This window comes from Amphiura filiformis, chromosome 13 (assembly GCF_039555335.1).
Source record: "Amphiura filiformis chromosome 13, Afil_fr2py, whole genome shotgun sequence".
NCBI lineage: Eukaryota > Metazoa > Echinodermata > Ophiuroidea > Amphilepidida > Amphiuridae > Amphiura > Amphiura filiformis.
The window spans coordinates 41,678,764-41,705,160 of record NC_092640.1 but is presented as its reverse complement, the minus strand read 5'-3'; the positions used below and the strand labels follow the sequence as shown (position 1 = coordinate 41,705,160).

The following is a 26,397-nucleotide window of genomic DNA, read 5'->3' as shown; positions in this document are numbered from 1 at the left end:
TAATCAATGTAATACAAACTACAGGTGCACTTCCTACAAAGTCATGATCTATATAGGCACTAAATGATATTTTTTAACACAGATAATGCAGAAATTATCTGCTCGATCTAAATACTGTAGTAATTTCTGAATTTTCTGTGTACTAGGAACTCCAAGTAAGTGTGCAGGCATATAATAATACACACCTAAATTCCTCATACTAGTATTCATAAGAGCAGTTTAAACAAATTGATAAATTATCATGTGTCGTGTCATTTTATTATAAATTTTGCTTTAAGGTGGTACAACACCCCTTGATAAATTTGTGACTATTTTTGCATTTTTCTCAAAAAATAATAACACACTGGTAACCAAAGTTATGTATGGGGCAATGAGTCCAGTTTACACTGGAATTTCAGTGACTCAAGACAAGCGGTACGTTATTTATGATAAGGAAAGAGGTACCGCTAGAATGTACCTCATTTCTTAACACAATGAACCACTTGTCTTGAATCACTGAAATTTCAGTGAAGCAATTGGATTTGTTGCCCCAATAATATACATAACTTTTGTTACCAGTGTGTAGTTATTTTTTTGAGAAAAATGCAAAATCAGTCACACAATTTATCAGGGGGGGCATGCGTAAAATGCTTCTAAGGATGTTGTCAAGTTTAGCACTGGCTTCTGTGCTGTACTCTGATACCTGTATGATGCTGGCTTCTGTGCTGTACTCTGATACCTGTATGATGATTTTCCAACTGTAGGATAGTAGCTGATAGTTAAAGACGCTCGGTGCTCCCTTCGGTCGCTATTCGAGAGGGGTCGCGGTTTGTGGAACGGGGCTAGTTCTAGTCAAGTTCACTGATCGGGTTAAAAATCTGGCTGCAATCAGGGAAGTGTAAAACAACTGCAATGTCAGTGTCATTTCATTCCCCGGTGTCGTCACTTAACATTGACTATGTGTACGCATGATCGTTCCCAATTTCGCGAAAAAAGGGGTTATTTTTAAACTATGTTCGCGAACATTTTATGTTCGCGATGTTTAAAAAATAGGGTTGTTTTTGACGACGGTGTACTCGAAATTAAAAAATAGGGTATATTTTTGTGAATCCTGATAATGTTGAAATCCCAAGAAATCTTACCATTTCTCGCTCAATTTACTCCCGGATTTCACTTTTGTGAAACTTTTTTGCCTTCCTAATATCCCGGCCTAAATATTCAGCAACACGCTCGACTTGGTTTTATTTTGTTTACACCGATTACGTCACGGGGGACTACCCAGTTTGGCCGCTGATTCCATGGGACTTTTTTCATCGGCTTTTATAGCTTTTGACAAACTGGGTACCCACAAACCGGGCCACAAACTATTCCAAAATGGCACCTGATCATAAAGGAATTGTTCCTTCTGAACCTTCTGAAGTTGTAGTCAGCAGGGCGAAAACCGCAAATCGCTAACTATTTGGTGACCGGCAAGCTAGAGGTTTTTCTTGAAAATATCTAAAGATGGGGCTGATATAGGCCTAGTGGTTTGAGTGAGGGAATTTGTGGCAAATGCCAGACTTCGTAATTTTTGTCAAAAACGGGAGGAAATATTACATTGTTGATAACTGTATCATAAAAACACATGATGCATCCTATTGGATGCATTTGTATATATTTTTCTGTTATTTTCCTCATTTATGTATTAAAAGGACAACAGAGTTCTCCTCAGAAAAAAAAATGAATCAGACAAGTGTTTTGTGTGTGTTCTTGAAATGTTAAAAAAGGGTACTTTTTAAAAGTGTACTTGAAATGCAAAAAATAGGGGTATTTTTTAAGGCTAATTTGTACCCGTTTTTGTGTAAAATAGGGGTAAAAAATGACGAAAATGTTCTTGAAACCGCGCAAAATAGGGTGGTATTTTTGACTTGGGGAACGATCATGCGTTACGCCTTTGAATGTTAAGTGACGACACCGGGTTTCATTCTCATGATTTTAAAACAATCATAATGAATATTGTTGACTCTGGGAATAACTGAAGGCAAGTAATTATACAAAATATTATTAACTTTCGACCGTTCTTCAAAAATAATTTTTAACGCATCATCTAAATTGCTATATGGCTTGAAATCCCAAATACTTTGACCTCTAGTCAACCTAACTTCTAGAAATCACAGGTGCCTTTCCTCTCAATTATAGATCATATAATTTTTGACATTCAGAAATGGCTTCTTTCTCTCGGATTCAAATTAGATTATTTCGCACCTATCCATCCGTGTATACAAGCAACTGCATGGCGCAACTTCTTGGTTTTAAGGCGAGTGGGGTGGCAGGGACCACATCTGTCCAGTTTTTGCTATTTTAGCTTGTAGTGTACTTCAATTGTTAATATTAATACCTTGATCATATTTAATCAAAGAAGCCAATAGTCGTATTTATATTTTCACATGTCTTGCGGATCTTGAGTTAAAGCCAATAACATAGGCCTATTTACCAAAACGAAACTTTTCAGCGTTTTCACATTGGGCAGAATCATGCGTGTAGGCTATATCGCTCGGTCATGCCTACCTCCGACCCGCCTTACGGAGTAGTGTGGGTGAACAAATTACCGAATACTCACGTCAGATCCAATTTGTACTCATTGCTGCTTTTTTTAATGTTCGATAACCCTTGACATTTTACTGATTTTGTTCATCAAATTTAACAATTTTAAATTTTCACCTACATTTAATTATGGTTACAATCATGTACCGGTATACCTACATTTGTAATAAAATATCTTAAAACAATTAATTAAAATAAAATCAATAAAAAAAAATATAAAAAAATAAGTACAAATGTAGAACTTTAATAAATCAATAAAAACTTTAAAAGTATGCTTTGGGTGCAAGTCATAAAAGGCTCAACATTATTAAAGTCTAAAGTTTTGAGAATTTTCTCAAATTATCAAGAGATATCTTAAGAACCACTGAACCAATACTAGGCTTGTTTGTGTTCATTTTAATGCATTTTTGATGCAGATTCCAAATATGGTCATGAAAATTTACAATTCTGAATTTTTTTGAATTTCTAAAAAAAAATTGAAACTTGTCGTCTGCAGTCGACACTCGCGGGGATCTGGAACCAACGTGACCAAATTCAAAATATGCAGTGGAAAAATATACACCAAAATACTTCAAACACCCTTCTCCAAATATGCAATTCTGAAAACCAGACAGGTCTAAATTGTATGCGCGAAAACGTAAATGCTCAAATAATGAAGATATATGAACATCAAGTCAAGCTAGCACGCTTCGACTAGAGTTGTAGTCATATCATCAATTATTCTAACGCATGGCATCATCACATTCATATTGTATGCATGCAGCGATTATTATGAGAAATGATTTGCCGACCAATTGTCGACTTTTTCGCTCTTGCCTAGATATAATTACCATTTTATATTCGAATGCTGTAAATATGAGGGAACTCATCATAGTATTAGGCCAAGTAAAAAATAAAACATGTTTCACGTCCGTGTTTTTGAAAAAAAGGAGGAAGAGGGGACTTTTTATTTTCTATTTTTTATCGCAAAATTGGTGTAAATACCCATACTTAGAGCTGTTTTAGCGTATACAATAATGCCTGGAAAAAGGAGGAGGCCCTTTTTATTTGTTGTTCTGAGAGTTACACCCCCTCTAATGATCACAAAACCTTCCTAAAATGTTTCTTGTCTATAGAAAGCATCCCAACTTCCCAGACATATTTTTTGAAAAGTTAATTTCAAAAAATAAAAATATATTTGAGGAAACCTCAAAAAAGGAAGCGGGAGGGGACGTGAAACATGTTTATTTTTTTTATTTGGCCTTAAGTATTTAAGGTATTAAGTCGAAGGGAGCACGACACAGCTGTGTTTGCACTTTGGGAGTATAATTCCGCCCCATGTGTATGGGTTTTTTTCTCGGGAGGGGAAAATTGCCCGAAACTTTCGTTTTGGCAATTTATTCGGGCTTTATTTTTAACTCAAAACCCATAAGACCTATGGAAATATGCAGTTATTGGCTTCCTTGCCACATTTACGCACCAATAATAACGCTGAATATTTTCAAAGTACAATGACCGAATGTGCATTGCATTTTATCAAAGATCCTAAAAATATGATCTGATACCATTCTAGAACAGAATGCTTTGGTTACACTGAGTACCAGTAGTTCAACATTGTTCATTTGGCCAGGGATCCCTGATTTGGCGAATCAATGCAAAATTCTTGCTGTGGTACTCATGATGTGCAGATGGATTGCAAATCCCTCCTGCTTTGCAAATACACCGCACTATATAAACTGTCCTCGACCCCAGTGCTCTATATCTCATTTGTATATAGACACCCGCTATGTGTTTTAGGCAGAATGTACAAATAAAATAAAAGCAATAACCACAAGACATGCAACTGTGGCATAATTCTGCTCTATTGGAAGTTAACCTTTAATGCGATTTGCACGCCGAGACTTCAAAAGCTCTGGGCAATATGAAAGCCTCGTTGTAGCATGATGAATGTGTAGAGAGAGAGGATACATGCGTACTTTTGAAAATGGCAAAACAAATAGGACAATTATTATATAGACCTTATTTATGTCATGTCTTTTCGTTGTTGAGCAAAAAGTATACCTGAAATAATTGCTGAACGTGAATGTACCGTGGCCACATTGAAAAGCTAATGAATGATAGATATCATGTTTGGCAAATTATGTGCTTTTATAAAAACAATTTTAAAAGGTTTCCTCTCTATTGCTTCGTAGATGTCATTGTGGAGGGGCTCAGGTTGCAAACATGGGTATGTTCACCCAAAAAGGAACCAATACGGGTTCTAAAGAGTAAAGACCCTTTGAAGAACATATTAATTATTATGGTTCTTTGACAATCTTTGAAAGGTTCCCCCTGGAAGATAGCCGAAGATTTGGAATTTTTTAACGTAGAGCCCTTGGTTCTTTGAGTAGGCCTATTTATTACATCTTGTGTGTTGCTCTCAACTTCTCTCACATGTACACTCAGTTCATAGGGAGCTCATGATGCTCAAGCTGTTGTATTATATTCTCACTTTGTTTTTCTTTATCCTCAGGCCTAAATTACAAAGCCCACATATATAAAGTCAACGACCCACAGTAACATTTAGCAGTGGCTCAGGCTATAATACATACGCGTTTATTTTATAGGCCTCTTCTGAGCTTCTTCTTTGGAGATGGAGATGATAAAACACAACACAAAGATGCAAGCCATTGTGATTTCATGTGAGACTCGCGAGAGATGCATCATGCAGCATTGAGCATACACTCACTGAGCAAAACAATCAGGGTGCATAATTTTCATCTGTAGACATTTGCGATATACTAGCCACGGCTCTAGCTGCCCGAGGCATCTTGTACTATAATAGTCCTATATTAAGATGCTTTTCACATCATCAGGCTAGGCGTCTGCTTAATGTTTAAATCAAAATGGTTTCATCTCACATGATATTTTAACACATAAAAATATTCAAAACTCACCAAATTAGTTATGCAGCAAGACACCATCAAGATGTATTTACAGCACCAAATAGTGGTACTCGGGTCGCCCGAGCAGCATCCCATTATGGACTAGATATATTCCAATATATTTCCCAAAAAGAAACGAAAATATCCTATATAATCCTGTGGAAATGCTACGACAGATTGTGGGTACTACACAGCCAGGCAAACACAACACTGAAAGCACGCGTGTGTAAAAAAACAACAACATAACACGCCACCATACATCGGGTTGTTTGTAGTGTTTCTAGAATGAAGACAGATCTGTCAAAAATGAAAATCCCAGGCGTAGTGCAGTAAGCGCGTTGACCCGACGGTAATCACATTGGGCGTCTGTCGCTCGGAAAAAAAACTGACTTACAAAAAGCGTGCTTTTCTTTGTTCATTTTAGCGAGATATATTAATTTAAAGCGTTTGTAATTTTGAGATCAATTGTTCTTTTGTAAGAGTTAATGGTATATTAATATATTTGACCCCTGGTGACTGCATTAATGACATTTTTACAAAGTGGTATCATAGATATACGAGAATTGAAATAATTAAAATAATTATTTTTAAAACGATTTTCGAAGATTTAACGATAAAAATAAATTGTTTTCCTTTTTAGTATTTTTTTTCTAAAGATCCATTTATTTTAAAGTGTCGGTAATTTCTCAACCATGAATTACCGGCCCCTATTTTTATATCTTAATTATTTTATATGGCCAGTTAATAATTACTCGTTATTTACCGTGGCTTAAAATAGTATAGTAATTAAGCCTGTTGAAAAATAAAATATTCACAAAAACGACCAAATTCTGCTTTGGATATCACTGTAACTATATATAACTGGGCCTATGAGTATAAATGGAAAATCATTATTTTGCTGGAATAAAACTTGTTATTATTATTATTATTATGTGTTATTATTAGTATTAATTATTATTATTATTATTATTAATATTATTATAAAAAATCATTACTCATTTTGTTGCCAGTCAATTAGATAAAAATAAATGGTCGAATTGAAAAATTGATTAATCTGGTTGCCTGGCGGGGCTAGACTTAATACTTCATCTATGCCATGGATATCCAAAGCTAGGCTGAACTCTAATATATAATGATGAATGACTATGTTTCGGCCACAATTTAATCAGACCTCCTCGACAACTTCGACAAGTCATTTATTATTTTCCCTCCTCTCTACCCATCAATCACACGCATTTTGCTTTCGCCTTTTATACAAACGCATGACAATAATATAAATTTAACAGCACACGCAAAAACGTTTTAAAAACATTTTAAACAGGTTGTATTTTGGATTTTAGTTTAGATAAAAACGTTTTAATAACATCAAATGTCGGGTTATTATAAAGGTTAAAGAAAATGTTTTAAAACGTTTTGTATGAAAAGACACTACAACAATATTTTGAAAATGTTTTCTAAATGTTATTGCAAGATATTTTTTACAAACATTTTTTGCCAAATATTTTGCTAACACTTAAATAACATATTTATGTTAGAATATTTGCAGTAGGTTATCAACAAATGTTTTTGAACGTTATGAAAACATTTTATACCCTTTATATGCCCTTTATATATAAGCCCGACATTTAAACGTTTTCTGGCAACCTTTTCAATAGAATAAAAGGAACGGAAATCCAGTTAAAAACAAATTTAAAAAAAACCGGTTATCAAATTTTGGAAAAACCTTGGAACTTTTGAAATAAAATCCCGTCCGAAACTAAAATAAATACATGGAATTCCGTTCCTCAAAACTAAAAACAACAGTCTGGAAATCCAACATCCTGTCTGGAATGACACATTGTTTCTCGACTCATCTCTCTTCTTGATAACTCGTTCTCCTCTTTTTCTTTCCTTATTCATTCTCAGTTACCCTTTTCAAAATATTTCCACTTCATTTGTTTCATTTCCTTGCATGAATTTCAACCCTTTTTACCTTCCTTTCTGTCGATGCTTCATATCATTCGTTATTTACTTTTTCTTACAAAGACCAGTATCTGTAAACTTCAACCAGTCACTGTGGGTATGAATTAATACTAAAAAAGAGGGCGTTATTTGCATCGTGGAATGGCTACCAGAGGGACACCGATATGATTACTTTTATTTCCCAGCAAACACACAACGTTTTCGTAACATTTTCAAATGCATGCACATGGGTTGCCAGAAAATAAAGGGTATAGAACTTTTTTGACAACATTTTCAAAGCAAGCTCATAATTATGTTACCGTATACGCATTAAAACTATTATTTTCTTTGTAAATGTTTTGCAAAAATATTCCAGTAATATTTTGTCAACATTTAAATCGTATACAGTTTTTCATACAAAATGTTTTAACCCATCTATATAACGACCCACGTTGAAATTTTAAACGAATTAAAAAAATGCTTAGAAATATATTATTTGTATCTGCGATCATCATTTAATTTCATTTTGCACAGGTCTCCCTTCAATAGCAGCTTTGATGTTCTCTAAACAAATTTGGTACTTAGAATAGAATGACCTGACGTTATTCCCTCCTGCGTGTGGGGTGACGATGACGTTGGACATCTTCAGTAGCGGGTGATCGGGTGGTAATGGTTCGGGTGTGGTCACATCAAGGGCTGCGCCTTGGATGGTGTGGTTGTTGAGTGCTTCGATAAGAGCATCTTGGTCAATTACGGCGCCTACAAAATAATCGCGAAATGGTTTTATATACAAGTTGAGTGTCAAACGTTGAGTATGCCCTATGGAGACACATAATACCCTTGTTTGGAGACACAAAAACTGTTCCATAAGTGAATATTCTCCACAGTATATTAAAAATTGCTGTAAAGCGATTGCAACAATAAAATAAAGGTATCCAAGGGTATACCCTATGAGTTTTTGGTCTTTGTATGCATTGTGGAGTAAATTATGCGTTCTGGTCCAACCTTACGGAGACACTCATTAATAAAAGACAAACTATCATACGACAATTCAAATAACAACTTACCACGTGAAATGTTGATTATTGCAGCATTAGGCTTCATTAGTTTCAGTTCTCTCGCACCAATCATCCTTTTCGTTTTGTCACTTAAAGGTACTGCCAGCATCACGTGATCAGACATGCGCAGTAACTCATTGAGAGTTTGACAATATTTAGCATTAACAAGTTCTTCGTCCTCCTTACTCCTGGAGTTAGATAATATGCCAATGTTATGTTATCAATAATTATTACACTTCAGAATGCACAGTGCGGTGACGTCTACGAGTTAATTTTGTGAGGTTATCCTAGGGCTGGAAAAACTCTCTTGTTATTACACTGCTGTGATTTCTAGACCTACTTGTTTATTTTGAGAATATATCCCAGGACTGGAAAGACTATACCTTATAAAGAAGATTAGAATATTAATTGTTTGTTTTATCTATGTTTTATGAATTGTATACTGACTTATGCAAGGTTATGAGGAAGTGTAACCTCAGTCCGTCTGACTGAGTGGCCCACTTGGTCCCATGGAGACCCACTTGGTGACCTCATCAAGTGGGAGAAACCCCCTTGAGCTTCACTTCGCCCCTTGAAGTGGGAACTCCCCCCTTCTAGTGGGAGACCCCCCCCCCCCTTCAAGTGGGAGCTGGCTGGAGGGTCACAGTCAGTTGCTGGCATAGCTACCCAGCGACTCACATCGATCACAAATCCTCTTGCCTGCCTAATAATATATACACGAACCTGATAATAAAAGATATTCAACAATATGATCTGTGTTAAAAGTAGCCCCTTTACTTACAAGTCTATCTACATAAAAGTTTACATTGGTGGCAGCGGTGGGATGCAACATACATCATGCAAATATATTAATGTATTATGTACATAATTATTTATTGTTATCATGTTATTCCTATTATCAGGATTGTTACTGTTATAAAAATGTAGATATTTATATAGCGCTTTATGCCGTAAACAGCCTCAAAGCGCTTTACATTTATTCCGCCGTCATTAGAATATGTCGGAACCACGTTTGCAGCCTACAAGTGGCGCAGGGTCCATCAGTACAACGACTGTGACTACCCCTAACAGCTTCCCATTACACCTGGGTGTGGTGAGGCAAGCGAGGCAAAGCGCCTTGCCCAAGGGCGCAACACGGTGGTGGGATGGGGAATCGAACCCACGCACGTCGAGCAAGCTCTCAGATTATGAGTCCAAGGCCGTAACCACTTAGCCACCGTGCCCTCTTATTATATTGGCTATTTATTACCATGACTTATATTATTTTCATTATCACTATTATTGTTACTGCTATTATTATTATTAATATCATTATTGAATCACATTTGTACATTGTATTATTGATTGGTGATTGGCAAAATAAAATATGGATGAATATGAATGAATGAATATTAAAACTAGCCCATTTATTTAAAAGTCTACACCTTGTTATTACGAACCACGACATTCACGATTTTTTAATGAGGATATTCATAAAATTTACAACGGTGCCTATAGGAATTTATTTTCTGAGGATACACGGACTGGAAACACTACCTTGTTGTTACACTTCACAATGCACACCGATGTCTACAACTTTATTTTGTGAGGATATTCTGGGCCTGGAAAGTCTACCTTGTTGTTGTTTATGCACAATGACATGAGATGAGGCACAATCTAAAAATTCTTTTATTTTGCGAGGATATTCAGGGACTGGAAAGTCTACCTTGTTGTTACACATCACAATGCACAGTGATGTATAACCTATAAATATATGAGTTTAAAAGTTAAATGTGTGAAATTTTATTTATGTTGTTTAATAGTCCGACCTTATTTGATCGTCGTTAATGCTTTTCTGTTAACAAGGCCGATATTACCTTTGAGTCCGATTATGATACACAATCTTCATCTTAAAGGCGGCTGCTCTCTCTGCAATCTGGTATCCTATTCTTCCCATACCCACAATGCCAAGCATGGAGTCCATTAGAAGCGATCCTGAATTCACCATTAAGTAGGTACACCAATCGAAATCTTCGTTGAGGTACGCGTGCATACCTGAGTGAAAATAAACATTTTGCTTTTATACTCGTATCAACATGATCAACCTATTTAAACATTATGATGAAGTGCTTTCAGAGCCGGATTACTGCCTAGAAATCTGCTCCCGATCGGGAATTATTCCGGAGAACGGTAAACATGTTCCGTTCCGGGTTTTGTGGGCATAGGCGGCAGTGGGCATAGGCGGCAGATGCGAGGACAGGAGAGAACTAGAGACTATTCTAGACACCACCTTGTCCTCGATTTGTAAACATGTTTAAATGTTTAGGAATTTGTTGTCTTGTGTTTAGATATCAAACACCTGCTGTTACACGTGTTAACAAATCAAAGACAAAAAGTGTCCAATCTCTACACATAGTATGTTTTTGCAGTGTGCCTATGTGTTCATTTGAAGCCAATACATTCCCACCTTACACCCCGCCTTACACCTACCCCTCACCACCCACCCCCACCCCCACATACACACACGCCCCTTCCCAAAGCCCCGGACCAAAGCTTACCGTACCCGTGTGAATATTTCTGGCCAAAGTTAGCATTAACCCAAATCCAAATTCAACAGTGTTGTTCACGATGTCATGAGCACCCGAGTTCGCTACCACGATTCCATGTCTATGTAACATTGGTAGGTCCAAATGGTCACGACCAACACCGGTGTAACTAAGTATCTTCAAATTGGGAAGCGATGATATGAAATTCTCATCCTTAATTTTTGTAGGCAGGATTTTATTGCCTGCTATTGTTACCAGCTGTATTCCTTGAATGGCTTGGTAGAGCTGCTTTTGCCGAGGACTTGTGTCTGCGATGAGATCTTCTACAAAGATTATCTGAAAGTGTTTCTGAAAGTCGTCGTAGACTTTCTTAATTCTAAGTAGTTCCTTCGATGAAAGAATATATGGAATTTCCATGGTTATCGGTATAACACGACTTAAACTTCTACTATGTGTCCACTGATGTACAGACCTCAACAGGTTGCACCGAATCATATTAATTGATTGTACATTGATTTTATCGTATTAAATGACCCGTTAATAGACTACATGTACTAAAATATAAGGGCGCAATACACCAAATCGCTATGTAAAAAGTGCAACGGTATGGTAATTAGTTCAGGTTAAAAGTATGCCTATACTGATACTGGAGACAATTTGGTGTCTTTAAGGACCAGCTAGCATGTTTTGTGTGAGGTTTGCATGTTCATGTTCATTACACAAATCGATTTAGAAAAGTCCCGGGAGGGGGAGGTCCTTCGAAAAATTTGTACGGGGATGTGCTATACGCAGATTTATGGATGCTCACTTTGCCTATACCGACTTTTAGGTGTTTTTGTACACCCATCAGGATACTAATTTTTCACATAAAAAAACACCCAAATTTGCCCAAATTCGGCGCATTTAGGGGCCGATCGACAGCCTCATCCCCCATTTTTCGTGATCAACATTGAGATTTTGGTAGTCTCATTGGTACCAGAATTTTTCTCATTATCCCAGTAAAATTTAACGCCCGAGATATTTTTTGTTCTGTGGTAATCACACCGGAAGTGAATGTATTAGCACTATCCCACGTGGCATGATTGTTATGTATACACGTTTTTGCTTCTCATATCAAAACCACTAAGGAATTCAACTCACAATTTCGAAATATTGTTTTAATGGTAGGCCTCAACCTATTACAGAACATAAAATATCCGACAACTCCTAATAATTATAAAAATAAACGCCGCTTAAACATGTTGATTTTACATGCTTTTCAATGGAGAGGCTATTTGGTGGTCTGCGCCCTTATACTTATGTACTTCCACTTCCCTGCATGGTTAAGGTTACGTTTTACCACGGATGAGCTGATAATATGGGTTCAAACCGGGTGCAGACCAACAAGTAAACAAAGCACAGTGATTGAAAAGTAAGTAAATGAACTTTTTCAGAAAGCCAGAAAAAAATTCTACTGAAAGAAAATTGAATTCTTGCTATTTTCGAAGAACATTTTGTCTTGAATTCTACAAAAAACTTCGTTTCTTCTTCTTCGTTGCTACTTCTTCGTAGACCTAACCACTGTGGACCCAACCTTTCATCTATCGCCTGATAAAATGATATGAGTTACCATTATTTTAAATGGTACTGCCATGTATATTTTTGATCTGGGACAGGTTGGGACAACACATCTAATTAACGTGCAGTGGTATATAGAAGTATAATCTCAGGGGCTGTAAAACATGAAAAGTATGATATAATACAATGTGAAAAAAAACTTAATTCATTCCTTCCTTTATTTCTTTCTTTCGTTCTTTCTTTATTACCTCAGTCCTTTCTTTCTCTGCTTATATCCCATCAGGCATCAGCGAACACGAAACATTTTCGAATGGGTCACATTATACGCACATAGGTTATTAGATTTAGAAAACGCTTTAAAAAAAGTTTTACATGTAGCACTTTTTCAAACAATATTTTAAAAACAAGTTCAAAAGATGCCTGATTGCAACTATTCTTATTTTAAATCTTTAAATACCCCTAAGTTTTTTTGCCAAAATATTTTACAGTAACATTTTTCAACATGAAAAATGTTGTAGTTTATCATACAAAATGTTTAAACCCGTTTTCAGGATCTATAATGCTAACCCATGTTGAAAATGCTTCAACGAATTGAGAACAAAAATGCTTAAAATATGTTTGTGTTTGCTGGGATGACGTTACGCGCACCATCATTTAATTTCATTTTGCACAGGTCTCCCTTCAATTGCAGCTTTGATGTTCTCTAAACAAATTTGGTACTTTGAATAGAATGACCTGACGGTATTCCCCGCTAAGTGCGGGGTGACGATGACGTTGGACATCTTCAGTAGCGGGTGATCGGGTGGTAATGGTTCGGGTGTGGTCACATCGAGGGCTGCGCCTTGGATGGTGTGGTTGTTGAGTGCTTCGAGTAGGGCATCTTGGTCGATTACAGCACCTGGTGAAATAGGACAAAAATGAATGATCGCAGAAATAGTTACACAAGTTGAATACAGTGCCAAACGCTACAACCCATAAAAACCCCTATAGGTTGCAAAGTGTGAACAGGCTGGAGGCTGACAATGTATATAGATATCTACATGTGTGTAACAAACATGTACACTGAGTGTAGCCAGTGCCAGATTTACCTTTTTCAGGGCCCTAGGCAAGGCTAAAATTTTAAAAGGACTCTGTGCTATGTGGATCCATGCGTTACTGCCCATCTAACCAAATCCATGTATTAACCTATTTGCCGGGCCTATTTGTTTTGATTATGATCAGAGGACTCACAGTGGGATTCATGAGTGGAGTTACAACATGCATCTGGGAAGTGAGAGTAGATAGCCCTCTCCCACTTTCCTGCAGGCATGTATGGTACCCGTAGGCATGGAGCTATTATAAGATGGAGAGGAAATAGATTACGTAACGCATTGAAACCTTGTGCCGATTTGAAATCTGACAAGCTATTCATCGAAAGGTACCTTTTGTTTGGGACAAAGGGCTTCCACCATTAAATCGGTAAGCTGACCCGACAGTGTATTAACGCTTTACCTAGGAGGCTACTGTCAATAAGTGATCAAATGCAAGTCGCGTGAAAGCGCTTAACGGAATGAAAAGTACCTATTGTTATACATAAACCCAAGGGTGTGATTGAGTAGCCGTAAGCACAAAAGGCACACATTAGCCGCTAATGCATAGTTCGTTGTCACCCCACTGACATTAGGTGCTTCATTTAAATAAATTGAATGCGCCTGCTGAATGATTACACATCATGGCTGCCATGTCTATAATGGTATTAAATAGCTACGTCCCGGGAGCTACGTATACATGTAACATATAATAAGTATACCGGTATAGGCCTATATAAAAGTTGTTTTACAAATTGAGATTTTATTTTATTTTATTTTAAGAAGGAGAATGTCATAATCAGTGGCGTACTGAAGGGGGGGCAGCTCTTCTGTGAGAGGTCTTGGGAGGGATGAGGTTGAAGGAGGGATATGAAGAATGAGAGGGGACTGGAGGAAGAGAGAAAGAGGAAGAAATAAAGAGAAATAAATAAATAGACGTAAATAAATAAAAAGGTAAGGAAAATGATAGGAATGAGAGGGGACAAAACGTAAGAGGGGATGGAGAAGGGAAGGAGATAAGAAGAGGGAGTGATACTTTAGCAAGTACAGAGAAAGGAAAAGAAATGAATGACAAATAAATGTAGGCCTTATAATAATTATTATAGAAACTAAACACAGCCCCCCCCCCACACACACACACACACACACACAGGCCTAACACTAACAGCACTATAGGCAGCCATTCGATGATGCCAATGCCTTTTATGCGTTACGTATTTAAAACGCCCAGTCAGATGTATTTTACACCTGCCAGGCACAAGTCACCCAATTTCGAACATTGGACGTTGAATGTACACTCTCATGAATATTGATTGGCAACATTTTCCAATATGTCAGCGCTCAAATCGGACACAATAGAACAATAGACCATTCAGTGCGTTGCCCGTAGGCATATCAAGTATATCATGAGTACGGGTCCCGGGTACGGGTCCCAGTCCATGAGTACGGGTACGGGTCCGAAGCCAAATAGGGCATGAGTACGGGTACAGAAATTGGGACTCGAGTACGGGTCCGGGTACGAGTACGGGTACTACAAGTCTGACACTATACATGTAGATACCAGATTTAGACAGTTGGATATGCAAAGCAGTCATAGCTTCGATAGGCCCGACTGACGTCAGTCACGTCACAACCTAGGCAGTGTTTGGAAAAGGTTTAATCTTAAGCCTATTTCTCTGTTTCACATTACATAAGCCGAGGAAGATATATCATATAATAGTTCACCTATACGACAATACAAATAAAAACTTACCACGTGAAATGTTGATTATTGCAGCATTGGGCTTCATCAGTTTCAGTTCCCTCGCACCAATCATGCTTTTCGTTTTGTCACTTAAAGGTACTGTCAGCATCACGTGATCAGACATGCGCAGTAACTCATCTAGAGTTTGACAATATTTAGCATTAACACGTTCTTCGTCTTCCTTACACCTGGAGTTAAATAAAATACGGTATTGTCAATAATTGTTGAGCTTCAAGGCCGGATTTCAGGGCCCTGGACCAGGCTAAAATTAAAGGCACTTGCTATCTGGATCCATGTGTTATACCCCACCCAACCCCATCCATGTATTTGTTGATTATGATCAGAGGACTCACAGTGGGATTCAAAGGGGCCTTCGGAAGGAAGCTTATTTAAGCAGTTAAGAAAGCGATATAACCTTTGTGTTCGATTATGATAGACAATATTCATCTTAAAGGCAACTGCTCTCTGTGCAATCTGGTATCCTATCCTTCCCATACCCACAATGCCAAGCGTGGAGTCCATTAGAAGCGATCCCGAATTCACCATTAAGTAGGTACACCAATCGAAGTCTTCGTTAAGGTACGCGCGCATACCTGGGTAATATGATAAAAAGAAAAGGACTTGCTTTAACTTACAAACAATGATGAATTGATTTCAGAGCCAGATTACAGCCATAGAGCCATCTGCTCCCGATCAGGAATTCCGGAACTTTGATATGTTCCGGGTTTTCTTGGGCATAGGAAGCGGAAGCGAGGGACAGGGGTAAACAGCAGAACGTCCCTGACATTTTCCATAAGGGACGGTCCCCTTTAAAATCCAAAGAGAGGGTAAAATAAGAGTAGATAGTCCTCTCCCACTCTTCCCTTTTAGCTCGATAAACACCATGTTTTGGACCGAAATAGGGTGAAATTGCCCAAGCTCGCACTGATTTAATGCCATGCACATGTCTCCTTCATGATGAGTTAGAATAGTCTGTAATGCTGGTTTCATACTTTCTGCCGCTTGCCGCTGAGCGGCGTGACGCTTCATCATGCCGCTTGCACTTGTCTGCAAGCGGAGCGGCACACCGTTGAGCGGGAGCGCATGACTCTGACAGTTACTCTTGCCGCTCAGCACCGCTCCAAAATCGTATTTTGTTCTCATACGTCAGGGGGCACCGTTCCGAGTTGACTTGAATTCAACTCCCAGCGGTGCTGCCGCTGCGGCAAAGCGGTGGAGTGATCGATATATCGTCTTGCCGCTGGTCACCGCTAGCGTTTCTGGTGCGACGGCGCAGTGAAGTAAAATCATCTTCAGAACGGCAAAGCGGCAAGCGACAGGAAAGTATGAAACCAGTATAAAGTTTTCGCGCGTTTCGCGCGCAATTATCCCCGATCGGCCCAAAATATACATGTACTCTTTATTGCTTAACCGCGCCGTCAGTGTTCGTGGGAACAGATCACAATTGCCCGGTGACACCATTTTCCAAAGCTTACCCTTTTGAACATTCCTGGCCAAAGTTAGCATTAACCCAAAACCAAATTCAGCAGTGTTGTTCACGATGTCATCAATACCCGAGTTCGCTACCACGATTCCATGTCTATGTAACATCGGTAGGTCCAAATGATCACGACCAACACCACAGTAACTGAGTATCTTCACATTTGGAAACGAAGATATAAAATTTTCATCCTTTATTTTTTTAGGCAGGATATTATTGCCTGCTAATGCTACCAGTTGTATCCCTTGAATGGCTTGATAGAGTTGCTTTTGCCGAGGACTTGTGTCTGCGATGAGATCTTCTATAAAGACTATCTGGAAGTGTTTCTGAAAGTCATCGTAGACTTTCCTAATTGTAAGTAGTTGCTTCGATGAAAGAATATATGGAATTTCCATGGTAATCGGTATAACACAACTGGAACTTCTACTATCTATTTTTGTGCACGGATGTACAACAGCACAACAGGTTGCACCTAATCATAATAATCACGTTAATGATTGCATTACCTTTATCATATGTACATAGCATGTTTTTTGAGCATCAGACTACTTGTAGTACATGTACTAAACTTTAAGGGTGCAATATACCAAGTGCAATGGTACTGGTAATTAGTTCAGGTTAAAAGTAATATATGCCTACTGATACTGGAGATAATTTGGTGTGTTTAAGGTTATTAACTATTTTAAACTGTTGTGATTTGGTAGTTCACGGCATCTTGCGAATGGTAGTGAGCTTTGGCAAAAATTGCATTGATCATTTCATAGCGAGCGTGTAGAAGAATCCAAATATCGCAGATATACTTTTAGGTCCTGTGGTTGTTGAGTTATGTTGTAAGGAGGGCTGAAATAACACCACCTTTGTAAAACGTGCATAACTCCTTAACAACAATAAATCAAGGAAGTTTTCAAAATTTATAATTTGTAGAATCTGCAAAACATCAAGGTGTTATTTTTCAATAATATATTGATATAGATAATGAAAATCGATCTTTTTGGCTGTCTTGACCAACAATACTTAGTCATCCTTAAAGGGCATATCTATTGCAAAAACAAGTTTATCTCCATTCGAAGAAAATAATTATTACATTACAAGTTGATACTCGTTGCAATTTTTTTATGCGTATTTTTCCTGAAAAAAGAGAAATTGTGTTGGTAAAGTTCGGCCTCGTTCGGGTCCTTCCCCCGTTCGAAGGCAGCGGGCTGATGACGTAAATGAAGCGGACACTATTATAGCGGAGAGTGGGGTAATCCCCTATGTTCACGATATAAACATAATGGCCTAGAGCTCTTTTCATGTTTATTCATGCATAGATCATCCAGATGATCTATGATTCCGATAAATGCTCGACTTTCAATGGTCAACAAAGGCTTAGCTACTAGCCCATTGAAATTGTTTATTTGCATAATAAATACAATATTGATTACCGAGACTAATATACCTGAATATACTAGTCTCACGCTCAAATTCTAAGCTCAAAATATTTTTTCATTTTTTAGTCCAAATATTTCTCATGATTTTGTGATATACATATGAATTGTAATATCACAATTTACTGATATATAATAATGAAGCGGCTGATTTTATCCATATGTTTAAAAACCATTAAATTTGTAACACTTTGATTAGACTTTTTTTCTGAGAACAACAACAGCATACGTTCTGTGCATTGAGAGTGTTTACAAATTACAATCCATTCTTTCAAAGCGGGCACATAGCATTTCATGACGTCAACTTTTTTCTAGGTCAAATCTGTCTCGTTCGAAGGAACTCACCGCTTACAGTTGGTATTTGAGGAATATCAATTTTAAATGTCTTGTTTTCTCAAAAAAGGAATCATTTTCATTGTCCTCAAAATATTAGCTTGCCAATGATATGATGTTGTCTTCTTCTTCTTCGTTGATATGTGACGACAGACCATGTAGTCCATGTAGAGGCACGGTGAGGGTAATGTGGTCATGGACTAGTTTGGGCTCTTTGAAGGATGTGATCTAGAACTTGGGTTTTAAAATAGTTGATTGAGCTGTTGTTGATAATGTTGTCGGGTAGTCGGTTCCAGTCTTTTGTTGTCCGGGGAAGAAATGAAAATTTGAGTGCGTCTGTCCTACAATGGGTCTGGTTAAGCTGTTGACTGTTGTCAGTTGTTGAACGGCGAGATCTTCTAACTGCTGGCGGAGTTAACGATTTCGGAATAGCTGATTCACCCAATTGAATTTGTTTCATAAGCACAAGTCTGGTAGCTTCACGTCTGTGTTCTAACGTATCCCATTCCAATCCCCTGATTATGTCAGTGACGCTAGCATGACGGTCGTAACTGTTGCAAACAAATCTTGCAGCCTTGCGCTGTATCATTTCCAACTTGTTGATATACTTAGATTCATAAGGGTCGCAGACGCTGGCACCATACTCCAGGAGCGGCCTAACGAGTGCCAAATAAACAGTGCTCTTGATTGATTTAGAGCACCCCCTCAAGTTACGCCTCAGCATCCCAGGACCTGGTTAGCTTTTTTTTTGCAGTATGGTTGTAATGGTGATCCCATTTGTATGTGTGCGATAACAATACCCCTAGGTATTGATGATGCTCAACTGTACCTAAAGTCTGATTTTGGAGCATGTAGTTAGAACTCAGCTTCTCCCTTTTGTTGCCCATATTCATAATAAAGCACTTCTTCGCGTTAAATTGCATCTGCCATTTTTTACCCCATTCGTCAAGTTGGTCAATGTCCTTCTGAAGTTTCTCGCAGTCAGCAGTAATTTTAACAATGTTGTATAAAATGCAGTCGTCTGCAAAGACGTATCTCCGACTGCAGATTGTCCGTAATGTCGTTAATGTACACCAACAACAATAAGGGGCCAAGCACTGTCCCTTGCGGTACACCGGAGTCTACACTGTCCCATTCAGAATTTGCACCATTGGTAACAACTCTTTGCTTCCTTTTGTGAGGAAGCTAATGATCCAGTTCAATAATTTCTAGGTTCTAGAGTGATATCCCTGTCTTATAATATTAAATATTAAATATTAAATATACAAGAAGACTTCAAGAACCCATTAAATTCAATATCTTTACAATATCTGCATTCTAGCATTTTCGAAAAGGTAGTCCACTTCTGGGGCTTGTATCTCGTAAACTAAAAGAGTCTCCATGATATTTATTTCTTTGTTTGATTAGCCTTGGATGAAACTATTTTACCTGTGAAAATAAAAAAAATTAAAGGGTATGAAAGATTTTATTTTTTGCGTCAAAAGTTGAGTAAAAGACGCATTTTTCACTTTTTCTCAAAAAGTGAAAAATAGGAAAACACCCCTCCTAAAAATGGAACAACCCACTTTGATATTGAACTTGTCTCCTTATATTCTTTAAGAATTATATGTCATCTTGACATCTGCAGAGTTTGTTTCTAATTGAATATGGTTTTCTATACCTTTGTTCCTCTTAAAGATACCCCTTTTCTAGCTTATTTCGAGTTTGAAAGTGGGGACAAGGGGCCCCATTTTAGGGGTCTCATATCTCATTCCAGGGGGTCAGGAGAATTTTTAATGTCACCAGTGTGCATAACTTGGGGCACTTGCTCAACCTTCAAAACATGAAACAAATCTGCCTGCCCTCGTTTTCCTCGGTCTGTCTGCATTTATCAGATATTCAGTGTATTGTTTAAAAAAACCTTTATGTTTCCCATCAAAAATATTTTACAGTAACATTTTGCTAACATTAAAAAATTTATATAACCCATGATGAAAATGTTTCAAAGAAGTTTGAAAATAAATGCTTAAAATAATTATGTTTGTATGACATCACGTGCATCATTATTTAATTTCATTAGGCACAGGTCGCCCTTCAATAGCAGCTTTCATGCTTTCTAAACAAATTTGGAAATTAGAATAGAATGTCTTAACAGTTGCCCCTGCTGCGTGTGGGGTGACGATGACGTTGGACATCTTCAGTAACGGGTGATCGGGTGGTAATGGTTCGGGTGTGGTCACATCAAGGGCTGCGCCTTGGATGGTGTGGTTGTTGAGTGCTTCGATTAGGGCTTCTTGGTCGATTACGGCACCTGCAGAAAGTAGGACAAAGTGATCACAGAAACGGTTACAAGTTGAATACAGTGCCAGACCAGGAATATGAGATATCCCTGGCCAGACTAAACCTATAAAACTTAATCCTGATTTTGAAATGTTAAAAGCTACATAAATTTACACTGACTCCTTATAGGTTTGGGCTGAGTACATTCCGTCGCTCTTTTAACAAACTGTCGTATGACGAAAAATGCAGTTTAGAGAAAATCGCATTTAAAGTTTTCTCGATTTTTGAAGACCCACTGGAGAGCACCAAAGTAAAATATGTTTATCATTACCAATATAATCATAATATATCTGTCTTTGTTCTCAATAATAATAATAATACAAACTTTTTATTCATTCACTAATTAGACGTAATTAATCTGCAAACGCATACGACAGTATGTCAAAACAATAGGCAACTGCAATTACACGGTGGCTTATGGCGACGTATCATGATACTACTGTATGTCAAAACACAGAACGACAGTTTTAGGGGGAGTGGTACATAAAAACCATGTCGTATCACACTAATTAGTACCATATCTCATTAGAGAGTTCGAAATGAAGTTTGAAAATTAACTTCAACTGGAACGGCAACTTCAGAAATATCGATTGAATTTCTTGCTCAAATTTACTCCAACGCGAACGTATGATTGGTTACTGCACCAACAGCGTCTTGTCGTTTAAACTCAGGACATGTGTATCAATGTGCGTTCAAAAGAAGGGCATGTGTAAGATCTTGTAACCGACTGCATCAAAATGTATCTATTTTGTTTAGTCAAGTGGTTATTAGTCCCACTTCAAGACAAAAGACTCTATCTCAGGCGCTTCGTTTGAATAAACATGAATGAACTTGCGAAACCACTCAACAAGGATTATGTCGGGACCCAGCGCTAATCTCCTTTTTTAAAACTGGCTATACGTTTCAATACGCGGATTTAGGGTTTCTCTACCGGAAGTCAATTTGTGCCGAAATTCCTTGCCACAGTGCAATAAGAGTTTTGCATAACAATAGATACAGCTCGGAGGTTAATCAATATTCTTTGTTACGCAATACGCATATTGCATTGTGGGAAGGAATTTCGGCACAAATTGACTTCCGGTAGAGAAACCCTAAATCCGCCTATTAATATTCTTACGATAGTCATAGGCCTATATATATTCTTTAATAAAGGCTCCTCAGCTTTGTCAATTTCATATTTCAATTTAACTATGCACTATGCATTTAAAAACTATTAAACAGGTGGTAACACAATGCCATGCGTGGCTGTGGATTCAACCTACCATGGCATTTTCTGACATGAAGATATCGGGGCGATGACACTGTGCCCGGTTTGACAGCAAAATAAACAAAATCGAGTTCATGAATGAATAGTCTCATACAGTGCGCTTGTGTTCTCTCTTGATCACATACGATCGGTCGATTTAGAAATGCAAAATGGATCCAATATGCTATTTTTTTAACGTTTTAAATTGTGTGGAGAGGTATAGGAAGCAAGATTCTGAAAACATAATGTATGATATTGTTTCATACATGCTAAGGACAATTTACCCATCAGTATAATAGTTCGCCTTTAATCAAGTTCATATAACAACTTACCACGTGAAATGTTGATTATTGCAGCATTAGGCTTCATCAGTTTCAGTTCTCTCGCACCAATCATGTTTTTGGTTGTTTCACTTAAAGGTGCTATCAGCATTACGTGATCAGACATGCGCAGTAACTCATCGAGAGTTTGACAATATCTAGCATTAACACGTTCTTCATCCTCCTTACTCCTGGAGTTAAAATAAATAGGCTGTAATTGTTATCAATGTTTTTTGCACTTCATAATGCACAGTGAGATATCCAGGGACCGGAAAGTCTGTCTTGTTGCTGCAATTTACAATTCACGGTGGTGTCTACGAGTTTATTTTGTGAGGATATCCAAGGGCTGGAAAGACTACCTTGTTGTTACACTTACAGTAATTTCCTAACACTCGCGAGGTCAGTAATATGCTTAAACCATATGTGCACAGCGATATCTTCGAGTTTATTTTGTGAGGATATCCAGGGACTGGAAAGACTGCCCTGTTGTTACACTTTACAATGTACAACGGTGGCCGGCTACGAGTTTATGTTGTTAGGATATTTCAAGGGCTGGAAAGACTACATTGTTGTTACACCTCACAAACATGATGTATGAGTGTTTTTTGTGAGAATATCAGCGATGGATTATATGAATTTATTTTATGACGATGCTCAAATACTGGAAAGACTACCTTGTGAATTGGTACTTCACAATGCATGATGTATACTTTGTGAGGATATCCGCGACTGGAACTTACGAGTTTATTTTGTACAGAGACCCAAGAACAGGAAAACGACCTTGTTGCTACACTTCACAAGGCCGGCTGAGTATACTCCCTGGCACATGTCTGTGTAAAGTTCCCTCCATGTTCTGCACACGAGTTTAAAAGTTAAATGAGTGAGATTGTATTTATGTTGTTTAACAGGTTTAATAGTGCAGTCCTACTTGATCGATCGTCCTAATGGTTTTTTTTGTAAACGAGAGCGATATTACCTTTGTGTTCGATTATGATAAACAATCTTCATCTTAAAGGCGGCTGCTCTCTCTGCAATCTGGTATCCTATTCTTCCCATACCCACAATGCCAAGCGTGGACTCCATTAGAAGCGATCCTGAATTCACTACTAAGTAGGTACAGCAATCGAAATCTTCGTTAAGGTACGCGCGCATACCTGAGTGAAAGACGAAAATAACACGATTTAATATACTCGTATCAACAAAATAATGATGAAATGCTTTCAGGGTCGGATTACTGCCATAGAAACGTGAGCTCCTACTAACCAGGGATTCCAGAGAACGTGTAGACAATGTTTTGTGGGCATAAGCGGCGGAAGCGGAGGATGTATTTCAATGAGTTTCTTGTTGGATGGAGAGTTACTAGTATAATTATAAGCCAGAGTCAGGATGTAGGTATCATTATGCCTCAACTCACTAATTATTTTATTGTAAGATCAGTGCAGAGTAGGTTAGATATGAAAATGGAAAGTTAGAACAACGATCCGTGAACTGCGTCTTTTTGAAAGACTCTTCTGTATAGGATAATGGCCAAGGATTAGAACATTAGTGGATAAGAATGGCTGAGTCGCTCGGACACATCGAATTGCATTTAGAACACGAGTATGGGAAGCTGTGCAAAGAAAAGCAGCTATAGGTTTATTACCAGCAATTTCAGCAGGAAAGCCAGTGTCACTGCTCTGATGACTGACTTGGAGCTGCCGACACTTCAGCAGAGAAGACAAGTATCAAGGCTCTCCATGATGTATAAGATCCACCATCAGGAAGCTAAGGCAGAAATTCCCAGCCATTACACAACAACCAGGTCATCAACAGTTAGATCAAGGAATCAGCATGAAGCACAGTATACCATCATCACACCAAGATCGGATTCATATAAGTACAGCTTTTACCCAAGAACCATCACAGCAACAAACCCAACGTCAAGATTTTCAATTCGGCACTCATTCAAGACCAGACCACTGCCACCAGAAGGCAAGAAGAGCTGTACATGGGCTCGACTTCTACAGCAGGTGTCTCACCCTTCATCTAAGTCAGCACCAGTCTTTTTTACTCGCACTTGAATTTTATTTAACCTTCACTTCTTTGTTGGTGGCGGGCGTAAGGATTTTTGATGTTAGTTTCTGCACCGAATGTGATGTTGCACCACTTGGCGAGATACCAGTGAATATTGGTCTACCAAGAATTACCGTAGAAGAAGGCCTAATGACCTTCTGATATCAAATAATTTAGATTTTTATTAAATTCGCGATACAATACACATTTTATGGCAAATGATTAAAAATTTATATTTTTTGAAATTTAACAGTCATCAAAGTAAATTGTATAAATCTAACGATATGCACTTAAAGAGTATGAAGTTGGGATGAACAGCCGTCCATCATATGAAAATTTTGACCTTCATTATTAAAGATATAGATTTTTCCTCAAAACACTAAAAAAATGTAGATCTTTTTGGAAAAAAAATGTTTATGTTTAATATGAAAGGTCAAAATTTTCAATTGATAGTCGGCTTTTCATCCCAGCTACATAGACATACAGTTTAATTACATATCATTAGATTTATAAAGTTTACTTCGAAGACTGTTAAATTTCAAAAATATAAAAAATATGAAATTTTAATAATTTGCCATAAAATTTGTATTATATCGCGAATTTCACAAAATCAAAATTATTATTTTTTTTTATATCAGAAGGACAATCTTTGTATTCAGCATGTAATTCGATATGTCTGATGTGCTCTCATGTCCAAAACAATACTGTGCGAATGTTACTAGCCGCTTCCTTAATTTATTGTATTAATGAAAATCATTGTCTTGTTGTTTCGTATCATTGTTTTGCGTGAATGAAGTGATGATAACAATACTGCAAATACTTGCTTTTCGAAAGTGCAATTGTTATTAACATTACATTCGTATATAAATGCCAGTACTTTTTCAATGCCAGTACTTTTTCCCTGAAAAGTATTTGCTTTTCAGAGAAAAGAGAGAGAAAGGCATTTACGAATGGCGTGTTATTGTAATCATCGCTCCATTCGTGGAAAATAATGGAGCAGTAAAACAATAGCGCGACGTCATAGGTGTGTTTTAATGTTTTCACAATATGTCACACCCATATAAAAATATCAACGTACACATAGGCTTAGGAACCGGGGGGCTTGGGGGCCTCATCAGCCCCCTTTTGGTGCGGGCTGGAATACCTTTCAGCCCCCCTAATCATAGGTGAAGTTTAAAAAATGTGAAAATGGGTGTTTGTGACCTATACTTCGCACAATTTTCTTGACTCCTCAGGGTGGCCCACCAATTTTTTTTTTAATTTTCAGCCCCCCCCCCCTTGTTGAAAATCTTCCTAAGCCCGGGCCTAATCCAATGATAGGTTCCCAACTTCTTGTACTATTATAATCCAACAGCTGCAAACACACCCGGGCAACATGGTCCCACAACGGCACAAGCTCCCCTACTACCCACACACAGATCATTATTTTACTGAAGCTTACCCGTGTGAATATTTCTGGCCAAAGTTAGCATTAACCCAAATCCAAGTTCAGCACAGGTGTTCACGATGTCATGAGCACCCGAGTTCGCTACCACGATTCCATGTCTGTGTAACAATGGCAGGTCCAAATGATCACAACCAATACCACAGTAACTAAGTATCTTCAAATTTGGAAGCGAAGATATAAAATTTTCATCCTTTATTTTTGTATACAGGATGTTATTGTATGTTACCAGCTGTATCCCTTGAATGGCTTGGTAGAGTTGCTTTTGCCGAGGACTTGTGTCTGCGATAAGATCTTCTATAAAGACTATCTGGAAGTGTTTCTGAAAGTCATCGTAGACTTTCTTAATTGTAAGTAGTTGCTTCGATGACAGAATATATGGAATTTCCATAGTAATCGTTATAACACGACTGAAACCT

At 37.8% G+C, this 26,397-nt stretch overlaps 3 protein-coding genes across 3 annotated transcripts in view; all 3 read right to left on the bottom strand.

Annotated features, from left to right (window-relative positions):
• The window catches only part of LOC140168379 (CD9 antigen-like), a 226,177-nt gene extending 220,355 nt beyond the window's left edge, over window positions 1-5,822 (bottom strand). Inside the window, exon 1 of the mRNA XM_072191755.1 lies at window positions 5,478-5,822. Within this exon, the coding sequence (XP_072047856.1) occupies window positions 5,478-5,561 (84 nt within the window). The 5' untranslated portion in view covers window positions 5,562-5,822. The remainder of the gene's footprint in view (window positions 1-5,477) is intronic.
• Window positions 5,823-6,977: 1,155 nt separating this feature from the next.
• On the bottom strand, window positions 6,978-11,513 carry LOC140168374 (probable 2-ketogluconate reductase). The gene is made up of 4 exons (XM_072191749.1): window positions 11,007-11,513; window positions 10,321-10,498; window positions 8,474-8,652; window positions 6,978-8,165 (listed from the first exon to the last, which is right to left on the bottom strand). The coding sequence occupies exons 1-4, from the start codon at window positions 11,482-11,484 to the stop codon at window positions 7,918-7,920; spliced, it is 1,083 nt and encodes a 360-aa protein (XP_072047850.1). The 5' UTR covers window positions 11,485-11,513; the 3' UTR covers window positions 6,978-7,917.
• A 7,013-nt stretch (window positions 11,514-18,526) lies between these two features.
• On the bottom strand, window positions 18,527-26,397 carry LOC140168373 (probable 2-ketogluconate reductase). The gene is made up of 4 exons (XM_072191748.1): window positions 25,976-26,397; window positions 23,459-23,636; window positions 22,495-22,673; window positions 18,527-20,887 (listed from the first exon to the last, which is right to left on the bottom strand). Exons 1-4 carry the CDS (start codon window positions 26,367-26,369, stop codon window positions 20,640-20,642), a joined length of 999 nt encoding a protein of 332 aa, XP_072047849.1. The 5' UTR covers window positions 26,370-26,397; the 3' UTR covers window positions 18,527-20,639.